This window comes from Carya illinoinensis, chromosome 10 (genome assembly GCF_018687715.1).
Source record: "Carya illinoinensis cultivar Pawnee chromosome 10, C.illinoinensisPawnee_v1, whole genome shotgun sequence".
NCBI classification, from domain to species: domain Eukaryota; kingdom Viridiplantae; phylum Streptophyta; class Magnoliopsida; order Fagales; family Juglandaceae; genus Carya; species Carya illinoinensis.
The window spans coordinates 23,645,925-23,669,447 of record NC_056761.1 but is presented as its reverse complement, the minus strand read 5'-3'; the positions used below and the strand labels follow the sequence as shown (position 1 = coordinate 23,669,447).

General features: G+C 38.8%; 1 protein-coding gene across 1 annotated transcript; it reads left to right on the top strand.

Annotated features, from left to right (window-relative positions):
* The first annotated feature begins 11,728 nt into the window (after nt 1-11,728).
* LOC122278569 lies at nt 11,729-21,816 on the top strand. The gene is made up of 5 exons (XM_043088748.1): nt 11,729-11,932; nt 18,130-20,221; nt 20,345-20,678; nt 20,807-20,894; nt 20,992-21,816. Exons 1-5 carry the CDS (start codon nt 11,729-11,731, stop codon nt 21,814-21,816), a joined length of 3,543 nt encoding a protein of 1,180 aa, XP_042944682.1.
* The last annotated feature ends 1,707 nt before the right edge of the window (nt 21,817-23,523 follow it).

The following is a 23,523-nucleotide window of genomic DNA, read 5'->3' as shown; positions in this document are numbered from 1 at the left end:
CTAGTGAGCTCCTCGTCCACCCTGCAATGAGCACGCCTTCCTCTTTTGTGGATTGGACGACCTAGTCATTTGCAAAGGGGGTGGGCAACCACCTCTTAGGCCATGCACAACAGCCAGAGCGTTTCCACGACATGTTTCATGGCACATGCAACGTGCTGCACCGGACCTCGTTTGGATGGCCACCCCTTGGCTTAAGAAACAGAGCTTGGAGCAAATCTCCACACCTCCCCTACATGGGAAATAGCCGCCGCTCCAGAAGCAAAACTCGAAGAATAGTGCTCGGGAAGCACTACTTAGGATGCCCAGAAAACTCGATCCCACCTTCACTCGTGAGTCATCGCCCCGAGAGTCACCGGCTCGGAAACCATGCCCCTACTAAGGAGTCATCCGCTAGGGAGCACCGCTCAAGTCAACTTGGGGTTTCACACCACGGAAAGGCCCCCCTCCCTTCGTGAGTCATCTACACAAAAAGACTCCATCGCCCATCAAGGTCTCTACTGCTTAGGACTTCAACTCTTGGGAACGCAGTTTGGGACATGGGACTCTGCAGGCAGCTTGGGAAAACTCCATGACATGGGATTCTGCATGCGGCTTGGGAAAACTCCACGACACAGAAACCATGCACGGGCTCGGGAAGTCTCCTCCACTCGAGAACACTACTCAGGTTAGCTTGGGGCTTTATAGTTTGGAAAGGCCTCCTCCATTCGAGGGTCGTCTACATGGGAGGGACCCACTGATACGGCCTTCATCGACGACGTACACTTAGGACCCGCTTGTCATGCACGACCACATGCTGCGTCCAATGGTCGGGAAAAGTTCAACTACATAGGAAAAACTCAACTACTTGTGATGAACTCTCCACCCGCTCGAAAATCACCCGATTCGGGAACGCCACAAGTTTGTCTTTGTAATAACCCACTTTTTTTTTCTTCTTTAATTACAAATTTTGATCTACGTGCCGTACCTCGATGGCGTATTTTAAAAGATACCAAGTGGATTTTAAAGCAAGTTCAATATTTTAAAACTTACGAATATTTTAAATATTCTAGAAAAATTTATATGTGATATTTTCAGGGTTATTGGACTAAACTTGTTTTTAAATAATACAATTATAATATTTTTGAAGAGTTTAAAAAATATTATAATTGTGAAAAATTATTTGAATTAAATATTTTAGTCATTTAAAAATATTACGAGATTTAAATTTATGTTGAAAACTCTAAATTAATTTAATTGGTCTTATTCTCTTTAAACAACTAACGATGCTTCATCATTTTAATAAATGATGAAGGAATATTATTTTATAAATTTTAGTTTATAAAATAATATTCTATCTTAATTTCTCTCAGTGTTTTAATTTAAATAAAATGCTTACGTATTTTCAAATCAGTATTTAAACTCACCGTTAGATCTTTTGAAGGTCCCGAAACGAAAGGCCTAGATTAAATACCCAAACCTCTCTCTCTCTCTCTCTCTCTCTCTCTCTCTCTCTCTCTCTCTCTCTCTCTCTCTCTCTCTCTCTCTCTCTCTCTCTCTCTCCCCTAGCCTGACGTGCACGACTTCTCCGTCACCATGCTCTTCCTTCCTCCAGCCCATCTCCACCGCTTGCCGTTCAGCTTCACCTCCACCATCGGCAGCTTCCCTCCCCGCCAGCGAGTCCCTCCTCCCACCGGTGAGCTCCACGACAGTCTCTTCCTCCTCCCACGGCAGCTTAGCTAAAATGGGTTTCAAGCCCATTTCTCCTCCTAGCGTCGCCGTACAGGGCCAGCTTGGCCTCCGACCACCACCAACGGCATCCTCACTCCATGGGCTTCATTTCCATGGTCTTCTTTACCCCTACCTCCCTCTCTCTCCAATGGGTCACTACACACACCCCCAGACGGTTTCTCCACTATGCACCTCCGTGCATGGCTACCCACGCCACCTTACCAACACCACCATGATCACCTGACCACCACAACCTCCCCTACCTATCTTCATGTCCAACCGAAGTCCCTATGACTCTCACTCTCCCCGACTCTCTCATGCACGGTTTGCACTACTCACGGCTAGATCCGCCACCATCTGGCCATCACCTGCCACCAAGCACTACCACTAGCCTCCCTCTTCCTCCCCCTAGCTCTGCACGAAATTCCATAGTCCCCACCTCTCACACGCATGCTCACTCTCTCGGATGCACTGTTCACAATGTGATGCCGCCATGCTCCGCCACCCAGACCACCATGAGGCCACCTTGAGCCTTTCCAAGACCACGCTTAGCTATCCCTAAGCCCAAACCACCACTTTACGGGGTAGACAGCCACTATATGTGGGCTAACCACCACTGTATGTGGTTTAACTACCACGTACAACTCTTCCGACGCCTTGATCCTGACAGGCAGCGAGCAATGCATGAGTTATCCCATCGTTAGTATAACCCTCTATCTCTCATTATTTATGATATATGTTAGTTAATACATTGTGGACTGTGCTATTAGTATTGTAGAGTTCACTGTGAAGTGTGACTGTGTAACGAAGTGTTGGGCATACCTGTATAGTGTTGTGGACTGTGCTGTGAGTATGGGCGTGAAGTGTACGCCGTAGTTGTGATGCGACATGGTGTGTGAAGCACGTGGAGCGTACTCCATGTAATGCAACGATGCACTGTGTGACGTGCACCATAGTGACGTGTGGTGTAGAGTGAAGAGAGTACATGTGGCGTGTGCTCTATGTTATGTAGCGATGCACTGTAAGGCATGTCGTGAATAAAAGGATGGTTGCACAGTTGAGGAGCGTAGAGTGTATTGTGTAGTGTCGGGAATTGTGTAAAAGTGCCCTGAAATAGTTGTAACGTGGCTTGTAGTCCGAGGTGATGGGTGTCACCTTGTGGTTGACTTATAGCTGAGAGTATGTGTGAAGTGGTGGAAAAGTGTTAGAGTAGTGCAACGGAAGCATGACGGGAGTCGTGACGTGACTCGGGATTTATCTCAAGCTACATGACGTGACAGAGGTGCATTTGTGAATTCATTCCTCTTGTTAAGTGTTGGGATAAACTTGTAAAGGGCAGAAAGTAGAAAGATTCCTATCGACCGTGTCTGAGCAAGTTGGTATCGGAGTATGGTGCTTGTTCATATAAGTAAGCTACCAATGGACTGTGTGTAGTCTTAAGCGATAAAGGGATAAGGTACATATGCCTCTGGCGAGACACGTGTGCCAGACAAGTTTACCATTTGTAATGGGTAATTTTTCCTCAGCATGGTTGCACGATATTTAAGCCTTAGAGTTGGTTTAAAGTCATGTAGCCTATATGGATGGGAATGAGGATTGAGTATGGGCTAGAATATAGGAAGATAGTAATGCGTAAGTTGTCTAGGTTAGGATGCGTGACTTAGTTAGTTTAAGTCATACGTCGACATGTGGTTGATAGAAGAATAAGACGAAGGTCTTAGTGTCTTAACCCTAAGGTGAATCACAGAGGTTCACTTTAAGGAATAAGAACCCTAAGGTTTTAGCATAGTAAATGGCACGTAAGAGCCCATGGATGGATAGAGAGTGTTTCAAGTGAAGCATAGTTCTATTTCTTGTATAGTTGCTTATGTATTAGATAGAGAATGATGTAAGGTTATGTGTATGCATGTAGGTTGCTATCTGACATGCATATGAATGGATTGCATGGAATGAGTATGGCATGAAATTCAGGTAAGTATTACGTTCATACTTTTCTAGAGTTTTTCTAAATAAAGAAAATGAAAATGAAACGCTTTTCTTTAAGATGCTTTACTAACTAACACGAAACACTATTTTAAGAAAGAATGCTAAGCATAAGTTTTTAAGTAAACATACGTAACGACTCTTCTTGGCAGCCCTTTTTCACACACCTAAAGTACGTAAGTGTATGCATGTGGATGGATGCTATACATGGTATGTATTGTATGTATGTTCATGAAACAAAACAAAAGGCCTCGACCCTATGCTTTAAACGACGCAGAGAAAGTGTTTTAAAATGTCCCTATGAATTGTTGTTTTAAATGATGCCATGAAAGATGTTTAAGCTTATGCTTTTTAAATGACTTTTACGAATGAACTGAAAGAAAGGACTGTAAGAACTAAAATAAAGGAATGAAAGAACTGTAAAGGATTGAATGGACTGAAAATGAATGAAAGGATTGAAATGAATGAATGGACTAAATGCTTAATGTATGAAAATATGTAACGGTCACATGAATGAAAGGAAAAGGTACCGAAGGACTGGACTGGGCAGATTGGAATGCCAAGTAAGTAGTACTGGTAATGCACCCAGTGCTACACCCTAACGGAATGGATTCCCAACCTATGGCCATGGGCGGAATTAGGTCCAAAAGACCGCTAACCCCAGCATACAAGGCGCAACAGTATACAACAGCTAATAAAAACGATAAGAAATAATGTATACATGTTAAGAAAGAATGCATGTATGTATGAAAAGATGTATGCATGAAAAAACTCTTTAAGAAATGATGGTAGCGAGGCATGAGGAACTGTTTTACGAGAAGAAAACATTTTTAAAGAAAAACTCCACCTTGCAATGTTTTAAAATGAATCAAATGTCTATGTATGATATGTCTACACATGATATGTATGGAGTGATGAATGCATAATTGAAAACCTATATTGTTATATTTTAACTTTATGAAGTAATGCTTACGAGTTATCGACTTATTTTAGTTTTAATGTGTGCCCTCCCAGGAACAAGATGACCACGATGCGTCAGGACGGGCATAGCCCAAGGAGAATTGCATGAAAGTCTAGGCACGATATTTTGTACGAGAAACTTTAATTATGAAATATAATGTTTTCTCCTGTAACTTTTTAGTTAAGAAAAGAAGTTTTATTTATAAATATGGAGTCTTTTGTATCCTAGCATGAAATGAAAAGAAAATTTCAAAAGGAACTGTAATTCCAGTCTATTTGTTTAAAATCATTTTCTAAAGGACCCACCACAAGGATGGGCGTTATAGTATTGCTTGCTAGTGCCTTGCTTGGGAATGCCTCATCTGACTCAAGTTACCTCCAAGGCACGTTGCATGGCCCATGCAATGTGCCGCACTGGTCTTCCTCAGTTTGCTGCATGCACCACGGATGCCACCCCCTCGAAACCCATATGCTTGGACTCACCTCGTTGGCTTAGAATCCATCTGCCTAGGCTTGAAGCGTGGGAAAATTATACGGTGCTTAAAAAAAAAAAAGAGGAAATAGGAAGGAAGAGGAGCGAGAAGGCAGAGAAATTGCAATTGATGGCAGACAATTTTCAGTCAAGTGAAAGGATTGACTACAACGGCTACAAATGTTTGGTTTGCCTCTCTCAAAATTTATGTGAATTCATTTCTACTAACCAATTTCTGTAGGGCAAAACATCTGCCATGCGGCTTGCACTCCGACGAAGCAATTCAACACGAACGAGTGCCTCTGCCACGAAGTCGGGTCCCTAGGCTCGTTGTGGGGTAAGGCTAAGTCTTCTAGACTCGTCGAACCTGTCCAACAAAGATGAGTCTCTAGATTCACCACAAAGTTTGGTCCCAAGACTCGTTGCGGGGTAAAGCTAACCCCCAGCCCAACAAAATCGAGTCCCTAGACTCGCCGATCACCCACTCGCCTCGCCAAGATGGGCTCTGCACTCGCACTCTACTCGGTCAAGCTTGTCTCCCGCTCACTGCCCCGCTCTTGTGCTCTTTGCGTTTGAGCCTGTCTCTCGCATGCCTAATCCGGATGAGCCTGTCTCCTACTCACACAAACCACATCCTAGCTTCGCGCTAGCAGCTCAGGCGATCGAGCTAGCCTCCCACCACATCTAAGCTCCGCGCTCTCACCTTATGCGGTCGGACCAGCCTCCCGTTGCATTCGAGATCCACACTCGCACCTTACACAGTCGCATGTGCCTCCCACCTAAATTTTCTCTTGGAGGCATTTATCGCTTAACACAAGCAAAATATTTTATTTTCTTGCTGAAGAATTCTCTAGTATATTTTACCTTTGAAGATTATCAAGGTCATCCTTTTGGGCAAATTTCCCTTAAAAATCACAGGGTACTGTGAGGGGAGGAAAACGCCTAACCCATTCTTGGGCCTAGCCCAACAAGCCATGAATAGGGACAAGAGGGGAAATGAGTAGGGGTCAAGGGGACAATGGGAGTAAGCAAGTGGTAGAAGGGGTAAGAGGTGGTCAGAGGAAAGTGGGAAAGGGAATGGATGCTCAGACACGCAAGGGGTCAGACCTCAGCTCTGTTGACAACACGCAAAGGGATCGATCGCATCATGGCAAGCAGGCATGCGCGATGAGGAGTCAGATAAAACCCATTAGCCGGACGACCAAAAGAGGGATCCTTTCTTCTTCTTCCCGGACTTCTTCTTCCTCAGTTTTTCTCTTCTTCTTCAACTCCACCTTCAATCCCTGGATAGAGAGCTCCAGCGCAGGTGTTCCTCTCTAGTAAATGTATCCAAAGCCATCATTGTAGAGTGAGGAATGAAAGATTATAAGAGACTATAAATAAGAATATTATAGCGAATTCCTTTTCCTCAAGCTCCCGTGGACGTAGACAATATGTTGAACCACGCAAATATGTGTGTCTACCTCTTGTATTTTCTCTGCACTTTTTTCTTTACATCGCTATGAGTGTACGGGCTGACACCATACATGCTATACCGGACCACCTCAGTGGGCTAAAGCTGATGCGGGCCTGAAATGACTCTTTCTCTCATTCTAGTCTATTATGCGATTTTTAGAGTATCAACAATAACTATACTTCTATATATGATAAATATATAGATAACTACATATTTTTATAATATATGTACAATATTAGAGTCGAAGTTAGAGGGAAAATTCGAAGTCGGAACATAAAGTCGGAGTTGATTGGATCGAAGTCGAATCAGTCCAGTGACACATCTAACTCCGACTTTGACTCCAACAGAAAAATTTAAAAATAAATCCGACTTGGAGCTGAGCGGACTTGAAGTCTAGTTTTCGCTTAGCCCTACTCAATCATATGTGTATATTTTCAATTTAGGGCATGTTTGGATAGTTAGATGAGATAAGAGTTCTGTGAATAATAATGAAATGGTTTGAGTTAAGATGTTTGATTGAGTTTTAGAAAATGAAAGATAAAAATTTGAATAAAAATATTATAAAATTAAAATGTTATTTTTTAATATTTTTTTTATTTGAAAATTTGAAAAAGTTGTATTAATTTTCGTATTTTATTTGGAAAGTTTTGAAAAGTTATAATAATTAGATAAAAAAATTAAAAATTTGGAATTGAAAACTGTTTTTTAAGTGATGTTTGGAAAAGAAATTTTAAAATAAGGTGAGATAATCTCACTTTGCAAACCATCGAAATCTCCAAATTCTCTTTACCTTGTTTCAATAAATCTTCTCAAGGCCATCGGTTTTTTTGAACCTCATTTAAGTATACGAATAGAAAGCTTTCTTTCGACAACCAACCATCATTAGAGATTGGCATTTGTTGGAAGCTTCATTTCTAATAGATCCATTTGCTTTCTAGTTTGAGAAAGAGCCATGCTAGGCACAGTTTCCTTTGGGGCTTGTGTGAGCATGAAATTAGGGGTGTAAAACCTGGCCCAGTCCAGAACCTGGATAACCAGATTTCCGGTTAGGGTTCTAGCCCGGTTGAAATCCGGACTGAAACCCATATTCTGAAAACCGAGAATATGCGGCCCGAATCCAGTATGAAAAGCGGGTTTCATTTTAAAACACCGGGTACCGGATTTGTACAAAATAGAAAATGAAACCCTACCCATCTATCGCCTGTGTCCCATCCCTCTAGGCCATTCCGCGTACCTTAATGACTCTCTCTCTCTCTCTCTCTCTCTCTCTCTCTCTCTCTCTCTCTCTCTCTCTCTCTCTCTCTCTCAATCCGAAGAAACCCTAGCCTCCCTCCCTCACTGTCGATCGAAGAAATCCTGTCATCCCGTGACCCATCATCGTCGTCGCCGACTCGTTGTCATCCTCGACCTCAAGGTTTGTTCTCTGTGATTTGGGTATGTTTTAGATTTGTGTATATTTTATTACGAGAAGAAAAAGGTAAGAATCGAACTCTTTGAACCAAAAAAAAAAAAAGACAAAAAAAAAAAAAAAGGAAATATTTCTTCGTAACATTTGTGTAGAAAATGAAAAGGGGAAGAATTTGGTAGATCTGGGTTTCTTTTATTATTTTTTTAAACGTGTATAAAGTATATGCTGTTATTTTGATTGATCTAGATTTTTTTTTTGTTAAACATGGGTATAAAGTATATCATCTTTAAGATCTGTGATGATTTTGTAATATAGGGGCCGAATGTTGTGTTTTTATATATGATTTAAATCCTCCTTTGTGAAATGCATTTAGGAATGTTGCCTGCTTTGTGGCATCTAAGAGGGCGTAGGATATGGAATCCCTCAAGCCAAAGGCTAAAATTTGTCGGCTTGATAGTGATTTTTGAGACACTTGAGTTATAAATTTATCAGCTCATTGTTTGGATTCTGTTTTCTATTTTTTATTTTTGTCATGTATGTTATTAACTCGATCGAATAAATATTGTAACTGTAATTTTTGGCAATCTGTGCAATAAAAGTTTCTTGATTGTTGTTTGGTATCAGATTATGATCTTGTTCTGTACATAAATAATAACATTTGTTGGTTGAGACACTTAAAAAAAATGATTCCTTGATTGGATTGTTGACTCTCTTAACTATACATCATATGATCTTGTTGATAGGTGGACGGATCTCAAGTATGCTTTACACAGAGATCCTCACAGATTTAAAGGAGCATTCTACACTCCAGATTGCGCATTATATGTAATGGTTCTAGAGAAATCGGAGTTAGAAATGCTTTGAACCAATTCTTCGGTGACACTACGTTGATGTTACACGTGAAGTTAAAAAAAAAAATATCCTCAAAACTATGCAGGTTAGTTTCAATTTAGATGTGGTTTCATTTACATCAATTTGTTGACAAAGGTTTCCCAAGTTGAGTGTTATGACATATAGAGTTAAGCTTTGTCTGAATCGCACTTACCTGGTGCAGCATGAGATTTTAATCTCTTAAAGAAATTAAGTGATCCTATTTCAGTTTTTAACTTCACAATTAGGGCTGAGCAGAAATCCGAAAATCCGACTCCGGCTCCGGCTCCGCTCCGACTCCGCTCCGACTCCGACAAGTCGAAGTCGGAGTCGGAGTTTTTCCCCCCCTGGAAGTCGGAGTCGGAGGTGGAGCTGTACCGACTCCGCTCCGATCCGGCTCCGACTCCGATACACCGACTCCGACTCCGATAAATCATCCGACTCCAACTCCGACTCCGACTTCCAATCCGACTCCGACTCCGACTTCCAATCCGACTCCGACTCCGACTTCCAATCCGAATCCGACTCCGACTGCTACTCCGACTCCGACTCCGATATTGTGCATATTTTATAAAAATATGTGTTATCAATATATTAACATCTAATAAATAATAATGTATAAACATTATAATGAATAATATAAGTTAATATAGTTAGTATAAGTTAATTTACATTACTAATTTACTATAAGTTACTATAAGTTAATATAGTTATTAGTTACACTATAAGTTACTAATTACTATACCTTATATAGTTAATTTACATTACTAATTTACTATAACTCTATAAGTTATTGGTTATGTATTTTTAATTTTGGTATAAGTTAACTATAAGTTACTATATAAGTTACTATATAAGTTACTATAAGTTACTATATAAGTTACTATAGCTTATTTTATATTTTACATTACTAGTTTACTATAAGTCAATATATAATATATAGTTATATTATATATAATATATAGTTATATATATACTATATATATTAAGGGCTTATATAGTATATAGTTACTATACTATGTATTTTTTATGCATTACTCATATATATTTATATGTTTTATATAACTATACCTTATATAGTTAATTGACATTACTAATTTACTATAAGTTACTATATAAGTTACTATAGCTTATTTTATATTTTATATTACTAATTTAATATAAGTTAATGTAGACTATATAGTTACTATATAAGTTACTATAGCTTATTTTATATTTTATAATTTACATTACTAGTTTACTATAAGTTAATATATAATATATAGTTATATTATATATAATTATAGATTATATATATACTATTACTATATATATTAAGGGCTTATATAATATATAGTTACTATACTATTTATTTTTTATACATTAATCATATATATTTACATATAATATATAACTATACCTTATATAGTTAATTTACATTACTAATTATATATAAGTTACTATATAAGTTACTATATAAGTTACTATATATACTATATATAATATATATACTATAATATATATAGTTATATATTAACTTACTAATTAACTATACTTATATAATATATATATATATAGTTATATTATATATAATAGTATAGTTATATTAGTTAATATATATAGTATTAAATCAAAATGATTATTTGATTTAGAGTTAAAAAAAAAAAAAAAAACAAAACAAAAGGGGCCGAAAAGACCAAAAGGTCTGAAGACTAAAGTATTAAGAAGTTAAGAATACCGGTTTTTAGAGTTTTTTTTTTTTAAAAAAAAAAAAAAAAAAAAAAACCCAAAAGGGGCCAAAAAATACCAAAAGCCCGCTCCCCCCATACGGAAATAAAGTAAGTTAAGTAACTTACTTAGGGTTTATACTCTTCTCTCCCAAGTCCTGAAGTCCAGAAGCAGAAAATTGAAACGGCGCCCAAGCTCCCAGCAGCTGCAGACTCCCTCCCAGCCTTCGACGCCCTCAACCACCACGAAACCGTGCAGCTCCAGCCTCCGACGGTATCTCCGGTATCTCTTCTCTCTCTCTCTCTCTCTCTCTCTCTCTCTACTATTTTATTCATGGATATGGATTTTACTCATGGATATTGGTTGATTTATTTTTGATTTCTCTTTTAAATGCTATGGGTTTGGTTGTTGATTGTTGATTTGTTGGCTGTTGCTTGGTTGTTGATTTTTGATTTCACTCTCTTTTATTTGCTATCGTGAGGCCGGCTAATACATGCTTCGGATTCCTTTCGGCTAAAAAAATCAAGATAAAGGATTAATTAATAATTAGTAAAAAAATCTAACTATAATCTCCATTTGTGGTTGGAGTTGGTAGGAAGATTAGGAGGGCAGTGAGTGTATATTCTGAGATTATAGTTAGAAAAACAGCTTGTTTTGGCGATGATCGTGCTTGATATCACAATGGTCGCGTTTTAAGTGTAATTGTATGACTTTATTGTGGAATGTTACTTTCGTTTTCTTTGATGCAGGCGTTGCTGGTATTTTAATGGGGATTTAATGTGCTCTCTCTAAAGAGTATTGGAAGTATATATATGGGTTTAAGTTTTGGTGCATTAAAATTAAAATGTAGCATGCTGCGAATTGTTGACAGTTTTGTATATTAATAAAATGATCTTATATGTAAAAAAAAAGAATTGTATTTTAATTCTTATTAATTAGCTTAAAATATCAAATAATTATGTGGCAATAACCACCTGTCAGCTTAAAAAAAAGAGTAAAAGGTAAAGTAAAAAAATAAAATAAAAAAGTAAAACAACCTACACCGTCTAACCACCTGTGGCATATTTTGGTTGATTTACTTGAGTAATCTTTACATTAGTTCATGAATGTATTTTGTTTATGTTTATCTTATTTTGTTGTGTTCTACAGTTCTAGTTATTAAATCATGGATATGGAAGGCACAAACACTCCTACATCCACAGGTGCATCTTGTCCTGGCATTCCACCCCCAGAACAACCGATTGATATTCCCATTCTAATAGTTGATGAGTCTAGCGGACCAATAGGCTCTTCGGTAGGCACTCCTAGTGCCTTTAATTCTACCCCTCGCCCTCCACCTGGTAGTAGAAATCCTAAGAATAAGTTTGAGGTATGGTCCCACTTCACAAGAGTGCCCGATTGTGATCCCGAAGAGCCTATAGCTACTTGTAACCATTGTCATAGGCAATGGAAATGCCACCCCAAAAGGCAAGGCACTTCGGCCATGAAAACACACATCCAACTTTGCCCCAAAAACCGTAAGAGTAAATTGGACAAGAGTCAAACTTTCTTGGTCCCGGAAGCAAGAAGTGAAGGAGGGGAAGGGGAGAAGACCTTAGGGATGGCCAAATATAATGAGAAAAAAATCCGAGCTGCCCTTGCTAGGATGGTGATAGTGGATGAGCTACCATTTAGGTGTGTTGAGGGAGAAGGGTTTCGGGAATTTGTTAAAGCCCTTGATCCAAGGTTTCCTATTCCTTCTCGATTTACCGTAATACGTGACTGCATGAGGGTATTCTTGAGAGAGAATGATAGTTTGAAGAAAATGTTTTTGACCACCAAACTTAGAGTATGCCTGACTACCGACACTTGGACTTCTATCCAAAATATTAATTACATGTGTGTGACCGCTCACTTTATTGATAATAATTGGAAGTTGCATAAGCGGATCATTTCATTTGTTCGGATTAGTGACCATAAGGGGGCAACGATTGGGAGGGAGTTGGAGGAGTGTATGCTTGATTGGGGCATTGACAAAATCCTCACAATTACAGTGGATAATGCTACCTCTAACGACTCCGCTATTGATTGGTTGAGAACAAGGGAAATAGGAAGTGCGGATTGTATTGCAACTCACGAGTTTATTCACATGAGGTGTACGGCACACATTTTAAACCTTATTGTGAGTGAAGGTTTGAAAGATGTTGATGACTCAATTGTAAGGGTCCGAAATTTGATCAAGTATGTGAAGTCTTCTCCCCAAAGACTTGCCACTTTCAAGTCTTGTGTTGATAGATCAAAAGTTCAATGCTCTAGTTTTTTTACTCTTGACGTACCTACTAGATGGAATTCGACTTTTCTTATGTTGGACGTGGCTGAGAAGTATCAAAAAGCCTTCCAACTTTTGCTTGATGAAGATCCCTACTCACGAGTTTATTTGTCTGAGGATGGACATGGGAGAAAGGGTCTAGGAGCTCCTGGGCCGGATGATTGGGAGACTATAAGAAACTTTTCGAAGTTTCTTCAAATATTTTATGGTGTTACATTGCGCATTTCTGGTACACTATATGTCACATCAAATAATTATGTCCAAGAGCTTATTGCCATTCATAAACACTTGAATAATTTTTGTGACAATAGTAATCGACGTTTGAGTTCAATGGCTTTCAAAATGAAGACAAAGTATAATAAGTATTGGGGTGATCTTGAAAAAATAAATCGGTTGTTGTTTATTGCTGCTATTCTTGATCCACGGTTCAAATTGGTTACTCAAGCATATTGGTTCAAGAAAACATTGGGTGAGGAGAAGGGTGAGGAATTTGTTGCACTCCTCAAGAGGGATATGGAATATTTGTATGAGGCATATGTAGAGTTTGGTGGTGGGTGCGTAACTGGTGCTAACAAAACTCAAAGCGGTGAAGCTAGTGCATCAATGGGGAGTAGTAGTATTGTTACAGATTATGATCCCTTGGATTTTTTGAGGGAGTTCCATAAAGAGCATACAGCATCATTGATGGATTGTAAGTCGGAGTTAGAGCGGTATTTGTTGGAGAACATTGAGATTCCTACGTGGAGTTTCGATATTTTAATTTGGTGGAAAGTCAACTCCACCAAGTATCCAGTTCTTGCTCTAATGGCAAGAGATATCTTGACCATTCCTATCACCACCGTTGCATCTGAGTCAGCATTTAGTACAGGAGGCCGTGTCACTACAACAAATTATGGTTTTTCCCACAAATTCTTTCTCCATGACACAAGCTGGTGGCAAAAACCTACTAATTGTCTCCAAAATCATCCGTGGGAAAAAAACAGTCTTTTTATCATGAAATTAGTTCGGTTGGAATAATTTAGTGGGAAAAAGTATTTTTATCACAAATTATGTATTTTTTGCCACCAGTTTATATTAGTAGGAAAAATAACTAAAATTAATTCCTAGTCCGCATGGATTATATCCTTTAACGACGAAATTTTATATATTTGCCATGAAATGCACTTACTCGCAAAAGTGCATGACCATAGCACTTACGTATCGGTCGGTATTGTATTATTCTCCACGATACTGGAGGTTTTTCCCACGACTGAAAGTGGCCGCATAAAGGTGATTAAAAAATAGAACCCAGGCCTAATCCCCGCGAGACCCCTCCCTCTTTCTTTATTTTCTTCCCCTCCCGGCCCTTTCCTTTCTTCCCCAACCATCCCCCAACCCCACCTCCCGAAAATCACCATGGCCCTCTCCCTATATACGGCGGCGAATTCGCAGGGAGCATAGGACCTACCCCACCTCGCAACCTCACCGCCGCAGTCGCGCTTAAACCCGTCTTCATGCCCTAGCCTCTAGAAGCTCCTCCGCAGGCGGAAATCCATATAAAGTGTCCCCTCTCTCTCTCAATTGAGATACACGGTAAGCCTCTCTCTCTTCTCCCTCCGTCTTCTCTCTCTATTGGTATTAGATTGTGTACATTACAGTTAGACTATTATATGATTGTTACAGATCTGTGGGAAAATTATATGGTTGTTATCCAGATTTTGTGTAATTCTTTGATGTTTCGAATGCCCCAAATCTGGAGAGGGATTTTCTGCATATGCCCTATATTTAGACAAAGGAGTTCTGAATTGATTCGATACCTCTGATTTCTCACATTTTTCAATATATTTATGTTGAAAATGCTAGAACTGTGTTGCACACAACTCCTGTACAAGATTAGTATATTTCAGCATATGATTATTGAAATTATGTTCCTTAAAGTGCCATAAATTTAGCATGCTAATTAGTTCCTAAGGATTTTATAAACAAATTAGTGGAACACCTCAGTATTATTAATCATCATTTTAGCCTTCAATGAATAAAACTTAGTTTTTATTTTTCATTTTTTGTAATGGAAAAAAAAAAACTGAGAAATGGCGTTTTTAATTTTCATTATAATGTAATGGAGGAAAAAACTGAGAGATGATAGATCAATGAAGGTCCAAATAACACTATGTAAGAAGATGGTGTTTCGTGAGCAGCCCCAAACCTATATCTTTGCGTTGACTGTGTTAGTGCTCTTGTTTCCCAAGTATACAAAATCTCATTGTTATAATTATGCTTAAAGTACCTAGGGTCCGAAGCATAAATTGAGTTAGGGTGTCACATACGCACACATGTACCAGTATCTAACCAGCTGGCTCATGATAAGCTAGCTGGTTTTTGGTTCTTCGCACAATGGGGTCTGAATCGACGTATATATCATTGTGATTCCGACATGCATGCATACATGCCCAGCTACGCACTTTATTGCTTAGTCTACGTGCAAATGCAGCTGATGCACTATTTTGTAGGGAAGCGCCAAATATTGCTCTTCCTTTTCTCGGAAGAAACTTGGTCTCAAGTTTTAAATGGATATTCCAACAACCTTATATCAAATATTCATCTCAATAGAGGAGTATAGCTGGATATATAAACCTCCATTGGTAGAATATTTGCTTTAATGGAGTGTCAAAATGTACTCAAAAAGTTATTTTATTTACTCGACAGGATTTCCTTTTCCATAACATAATATATATAATCTCATATATATATATATATATATATCTGAATACTCATATATATAGAATTGTCATGGACTACCAACATCTTCATAAAGATTGGGATTCGTCATAAAATCTGTTTTTGACGCTGGAGTTGTGTATGGTTGCATCAACCCTTAACAGAAAGTGTTCAAGGTGCTGTTAACTAGGTAATGGGTTAAGTCCTGACACTGGCAGAATTTTTTATGACTGGAATATCCACAACATATTAGATCCGGTTTGCTTTAAACTATTGTTATTGCATTAGTGCAGGGTTAATTAGCTTTGATGTAAAACAACACCTCTCTTCTTTTGATACTTGGTATGTTAAGTCAGCTAATGCATATATATTCTAATGGGGCTGCTCATACACTAGCTAGGAACTGTTAGTAATTTAGTAACCGATGTCATGTTGCTATGGAAGATTACATCAAACCATGTCTTTTTCAACTTTCACTTCAAAAGGTTAGTATTAATAGGGATTGACAGAAACATAGTACTTATCTATGAGTATGTGGAATTTCATATATTCACCCCTACTAGGTTATGGAAGGCCATGTCATTCTAGCTGAAAGCAACATATAGGCATTGTTATATGTTTTAACAAGAATTGGGTGTCCTGTGCTAACCTACAGTATCCTTCATTGGTTTCTTTGGCACGTTATATGTATACTCAGGCCAGTCATCTGCCTAATCTACCACCTGAAGCTAGCTGAATATCTATACATATATATTTGTCCCAATGGGGTTCCCCTCTTACTGTCTCCCCTCCCTATCTATCTACATATTACTGTATATGTACTGGCCATGATATTAAGTTACTTATCCACAACATATAAAAAACAGATATGGATTAATATGCATATAATCTGTGCAGGAAAAAGAACTGTGCATTTTTCACTTATCATTTGTGTCCTTAAATTCATGTTCTTAAATTAGTTGCTCATGTCATGTCCTAATATAGTGTAGTTGGTTATCTTGATCGAGGCATGCTCTTCTTATTGGTCGTTCTCAACCATTATACTCTTGAGATATGGCTATGTTTATTTACACTTTTGACGTTGTTAATAAATGGACTTCAGCTAGGTCACCACATATTTTATGAATTATATATATACTTGATGCTGAACCTTAATTCAATGGATATAAGCACTGAATAGCAGACCCCTAGTTAGGTCTGACATCAATGTTTCCAGTAGGTAAACAATTAGGAAACAAGCACATTGACCTAACTAGGTAAATTCGCTTTTATGCTTTCCCTCGTGCTTAAATATTCCCAAATGATACAGGCAACTGTAGCTTTGGTCAGTAACTATATTTTATCCGTGAAGATGATACAGACTATAAGACATTGACTATCATAATATGAGTCTTTGAAGTATTATAGCTAGATCCATATAAATGTGCACATCAGACAACCCTGTGTTGACACTATCAAATAGCTGGAGAAGTTGGAGTTTGTTATAACCACATAATTATTAACAGAATGTGGTTAATAATTGTGTGTAATTAAGTTCTATATGGTATATACAACTTAACTTTTTTGGTCTACACAGGATTTTACTCACTGTGATACATCATTCCAGATATAGTTGATTACAATAGTTGCTGGTACCCTTTTCAAATAAATTGTAGACTTATTTATCTTATTGTACTTTATGTATAATATGTATGCATAGCTCTTCAACAATGTCAACTGGTACATTAACTGATGTACTGAATTGACAGCCCCGATAGCGGACACTAGACCTGCATATTACAACCTTCTTCCTCATAGCCGCTGAGAGCTTACCAACCAAAATGAATAAATGCTTTTCATCGTTTAATGGTCCTGATAGTTAATGCTTCAGCTTTGCTCCTTTGATATGCAAATGGTATTTATTGGACAAAGTTATATTTAAATATCCTATTATTTTCAGGCAAGCCCTATTTATGTAGATTAATCAGTTGCTAACCCACGATTAGGCAATAATTATTAAGTTGAGTTCCTGTTTCTGTAAATGGAATTAAAGTCTATTTAATTCCAGAGTTTGGGCAGCAGTACCAGTAAAATGCTTTTCTAAGTACTCTTCTCCTGACACTTCCTTGGTCAGATATCATCAATACCACTTAACTTTCTTTTAAGTTAAGTGGTATTGATGACCCTATTACTTAATACGAAACCTCAGCAGCCCATAAAATGAAAATACCTGATTTGTCTATGATCCCCACCGTGTTGCTATACATGAAGTGATTTTCCTGTCTAATATAGGCAGAGTCTGTGTGTTACAGACAATTTACATCCAATCAACTGATTGGATTGATTTCAAGCTGGTTTCAGTTGTCAACTATAAGTAAGGAGATGATGTTGTTAGCTTATACATTACACTATAACATGCTTTAGATAGTGAATGTACTGATTGTGATCCAGATATAGTTGGTGAGAGTCAAACCTATATTGTTGTGAAGGGTATTTAATAGCTATTGACAGTTTCATAGCCTATTCAATTGTTAGTGCCATACTCCCATATCCTAATATGATGTTTGTTACTATTTGGTCAGCTTCATACGATGGATAAATCTTGGATGCATATTGAAGATAGATTGCATTCCAGTGAGTATGCTGAAGGGGTTAGACAATTTATCGCTATGGCCATTTCCCACACTGCTAATCCTGATCAGATTAGGTGTCCATGTAGAAGATGTCGGAATAGAGCTTTCCACTCCATTCGTACAATTGAAGATCATTTGTTCTTTAGAGGGATTGATCCATCTTATACACCATGGATATTCCATGGAGAAGATGATCCATTCCTTTCTGCCACTTTTTCTGACGAAGACGAAGATGATACGTTGGCTCATAGTGATTATATTGATGATCTCGATGAGCTTTTAGATGACATCCGTCATGGGTCATCTATGGAAAATCATATCATAAATGACGGATCGTCTTATGCACATGATCAACCCTCCGCCTCTAATGCTCCTGTCAACTCTAATTTCGAGGACTTGGTAGCTGATGCACGACGTCCACTCTATCCTACATGTACTAAGTTCTCAAAGCTATCATTCATCGTCAAGCTTCTTCACATCAAGAGCATCGGTGGGTGGACGGTGAAGTCCTTCGATATGGTCTTAAAGCTCTTGCATGAGGCATTTCCTGATGCCTCATTCCCTGACTCATATCATGATGCCCGTCGCTTGGAGCGGGGATTGGGCTTTAGTTACGAAAAGATCCATGTGTGCCCAAATGATTGTGTATTGTTTTGGAAGGAAAATGCATCGTACAATGAATGCCCCAAGTGTAAGGCATCTAGGTGGGAGCAAAGCACAATTCAGGGACGAAGGATACCACAAAAAGTACTCCGACATTTTCCCCTTAAGCCGCGCTTGCAGAGGTTATATATGTCAAAGAAGATAGCCCAAGACATGAGATGGCATGTAGATGGACGTGTTGACGATCCGACGTGCATGCGACACCCATCAGATTCGAAGGCTTGGAAGGACTTTGATAACAAACATATGGGATTTTCCAAAGATCCTCGCAATGTTAGACTTGGTTTGGCCAGTGATGGGTTTAACCCGTTCAACAACATGAGTAGACCGTACAGCATTTGGCCAGTACTGCTTGTGCCGTACAACTTGCCCCCCTGGGCCTGCATGAAAGAACCATACACCATGCTGTCGTTGTTAATACCTGGCCCTAAGTCACCAGGTAATGACATTGATGTCTTTTTGCGTCCGTTACTTGATGAATTGAAGGAGTTATGGGAAGAGGGTATTCGTACCTATGATGCATACCGTGGGGAACACTTTATGTTGCATGCAGCGCTACTGTGGACAATCAATGACTTCCCCGCATATGCCAATCTTTCTGGGTGGAGTACAAAGGGCAAGATGGCATGCCCTCATTGCACATCTGACACAAATTCACAATGGTTGGTATATGGCCGCAAGCATTGCTATATGGGTCATCGACGATGGTTGGCCCCAGATCACAGTTGGAGACGGAAAAAGAATGCTTTTAATGGTCATGAAGAGCACCAACTCCAACCATCAAGGGTCGAGGGAGAGGAATTGCTACAACAATTAAGTCAATTGTCAAATGTTCAGTTTGGTAAATCTTCTTCGAAAAGGAAACGATCTCCCAATCATCTTAATTGGACGAAAAAATCAATATTTTTTCAGCTTCCTTACTGGTTATCCTTAGGTTTGAGACATAATCTGGACGTCATGCACATCGAGAAAAACATATGTGATAACGTCCTGGGAACATTGTTGAATATTGAAGGAAAAACTAAGGACTCTGCCACTGCACGAAAAGATTTGGAAAATCTTGGAATAAGGAAAGAATTGCATTTACAACATGATGGCGAGTCTACAACCATGGGTCTTGGTTGCTATATGTTAAATTTGAATGAGCGAAGGGCTTTTTGTGCATGGTTGTCAAAAGTTAAATTCCCTGATGGGTTTGCATCCAATATTGCCCGGTGTGTCAATGCTACCGAGGGAAAGATCAGTGGAATAAAGAGCCATGATTGTCACGTATTTATGCAAGCACTATTGCCGGTCGTGATTGGTGGGTTCTTACGGGCCGATGTGCGTCAAGCCTTACTAGAGTTGAGTTGGTTCTTCAAAGAATTATGTTCTCGAAGTTTGAACTTACCAGTGTTGCATCGTCTTCATGCTAATATTCCCATCATTCTCTGCAAACTAGAAATGATATTCCCTCCAGCTTTTTTTGATATCATGGTACACCTTTCTATTCACCTGCCAGAGGAGGCTCTACTTGCAGGACCCGTGCAATACAGATGGATGTATCCTTTTGAGAGGTATCTAGGAAAGTTCAAGCGGTACGTCCGCAACAGAGCCCGGCCTGAAGGCTCAATTGCTGAGGCATATGTGCATCTCGAGTGCCTTACATTTTGCTCTATGTACCTCCATGATATAGAAACTAAGTATAATCGAGAGGAACGCAATAGTGATGTAGGTATTGGTTCCACAGAGGAGGGGAATAGGGCAAGTTTATCAGTTTTCTCACAAAAAGTCCGACCATTGGGGACAGGGCACTCCCACAAATTATCCGACATACTAATGGTCAAGGCCCGATGGTATGTTCTTAATAATTGCACGGAGGTTGAGCAATACATTGAGTAAGTCCATCATCCTACTGGTCAATACTTTAGGTTATGAACAGTAATGTTTGTCAAACCTGCTAACAAAATACTTGTATTGACAGGGAGCACTATAACAAGATGCAAGAAGAGAACCCTGATAACATCGATCATAGGCACCAGAGTCAGTTTCCATCATGGTTCAGGGCACGGGTAAGATACGAAACCTTCCGGTCACATATAGTATAATATAAGGTAAATTTTACTATATGTATTATTAGTAACCACTTATTCTAATATTGCATGGTAGATTCGAGAGCTGCGTGCAGTTAGGCCAACAGAGGTAACCGAGGACATATATGCATTAGCATGTGGTCCAGATCCTTGGGTCGCATCTTATAACGGATGCATAATGAATGGTGTGCGATTCCATACAAAAGAGCGTGAAAGGCATCGCCGCACTCAAAACAGTGGGGTTGTGGTTCATGGCGAGCATCGGGGATCCCCTGTTGACTTCTACGGTGTGTTGCATGATATTATAGAAATACGCTACATGGGTTGGCGTAAGGTTTATATATTTCAATGCACTTGGTATGACGTTGGCGACCCGAGAAGGGGGATACGGGTTAGGGAACACCTAACGTTGGTCAATACTGCTAGGCAATGGTATAAAGATGAGCCTTTTGCCCTTGCGTGCCAAGCAAGTCAAGTATTTTATTTGGCCGATCCAATTTTGGGTGGAAGTTGGCAGGTCGTCCATAAGGTAACAACTAGAAATGTTTACAACCTTCGTGCAGTGGATGCTGTTGGGGATGCGCATGATGATGGTGAGTCAACTTGGGGTGACTCAGAAGATGAAGATCGCAATAATCTGGACAACGTTCCCCCTATTCTGAATGTGGATGAATCCATGCCCGATCCATTGAACCGACTCGATCAAGAGCATTTGCAAGTTGATGCAACAATGGTACAACGTCAAGACCCGTCCCAACCAGTTGACGATGATGTCTTTAATGAGGCTGACCCACTTGACGATGAAATGGGGATGGAGGACATTAGTGCCACTGACAACTCGGACAACGAGTCCGACCATCCTCTAACTAGGGAGGATGATGATGATTGCAATAAGATTTGATTGTAGTGAGTTTATTCATTCATGTTCCCAAGTACCAAATTTCTCGTAAGTCTAATATTGCATGTCAAGTATGTTTACCAAGAGTAACATCATACCAATTATAGCATTATTGCATGTCAAGTAGTTGGTGGCAGTGAACCTATATGCAACATAAACAACACATGCTCACCTGTAGTAAACAAACTACAGGTGAGTAGTTAAGGTAATATACTAGCTGACTACATGTATGTGTGTTATGCGCAGACAATGCATGACGGGAGTATAGAAGATCAATGGGAATCAAGCATCCGATTGCGTATGGTATGTTCTTGGATGTCATGTGCTCCCTACATTTTCCATTTAGATCGTCACTATACATTTACATAGTTAATTACTAATTGGGTTTCCAAACTTGTTGGGATACATGGTTTTTGGAAAACAGCCTAAAAATGTTGTTTGCTAACTATGTTCCAATTAAGTTAGTTTATTACAAACTAAGGCCATTCCCTTGCTCATTGGTTTCCAATGGCCATTAACTCCCATAATTAACTTTAGGGAGTAAGTTTGGGGTTGCTGTTTGGAAATTACGACTATATCTTGAGTTTGAAGGTCCAAATGCATGGTCAGTATAATTATGGGATGGGAATGGTGTGATAGTATTTTGAGCTTAGTATAATGACCAAGGGTAGGTATGGATATTATAATGCAAAGTGTTAAAGTTTTGAATTTTTGCCACACAATGAGTTCCATGGTGGATAGTTGTCGTACCTAGTAAATTAAAGTTTGGAAACTGTTTCCAAACTAAGTACCATTTGGTTAATAGGCAAATGGTACCTATGTGCCTATAGAATGATACGAATTCCATGGGTATGAAGATTGGTTAACCATGTTATGGTAAATTATAGTTAATAAGCTGATAGGTTAATTTGTTAACTTAGAAATATAAGTTAAGAGTTACTCATAGATGGGAGTTCCATATTTTGTGCAGATTTCAGCATATGCACTTTCAAGGATATGTTGTGGTTGGCCCACCTACATCAAATGTCGATGGAAAGCGTTTGTTGCAGTGAAAGTGGCTTGGGATAATCAGGATGTAACAATTTGCACGGCAATGGCTAAAGTTGACTTAGAAAAGTCTATTTAATGAAGTTGATATAGAATTCAGAACATTTTGAACAATTAAGTCAATTTGTGTAACTGAAAGATATAGGATTGCTATTGTAGTTCAGGTTTGTACTTCTACGTGGATTTAGGTTTATAAAATTGCATGCACAACCTACATTTGGTAATATAAGATGAAATCAAAGTACCCCAGTACTTTGATGCCATACAAGTAGAAATCAATAGTGAGGTATATGATATACCCATTGAAAGCATAGCTCAAGAGCTGGGGAAATAATTTAATACCAAAGTACCCCAGTACAAATAATGATAACAGTGCATTGGTGTAATTCAGTGAGTAATTTTTTATCACCTAGCTATATATATACATGTTAATTTAAAGTATATTTAGTGAGGAGGGAAATTAGGTGAATTCGTTAAAAAAAAGTATATACCTATATTGTTATTTGTATAACAATGTCAGCATATATATGCAAGGACGTTGAGAGTGTCTATCGACATTTGTTACACTCCATAGTCAGAGAGGGTTTTTTGCATGGCATTAATAACCCCCATGATTGCTACAAAAAATCAGACATGCAGTATCCTTAGGTTTAACTAGTGCAG

Bases quoted from the DNA above. Each gene is read 5' to 3' on its own strand.
- LOC122278569 (XM_043088748.1), top strand. From the start codon at position 11,729: ATGGATATGGAAGGCACAAACACTCCTACATCCACAGGTGCATCTTGT. The intron at 20,679-20,806 runs GTATGTTCTTAA...TTGTATTGACAG, and splicing joins CTAATGGTCAAGGCCCGATG to GGAGCACTATAACAAGATGC. The intron at 20,895-20,991 runs GTAAGATACGAA...ATTGCATGGTAG, and splicing joins CATCATGGTTCAGGGCACGG to ATTCGAGAGCTGCGTGCAGT.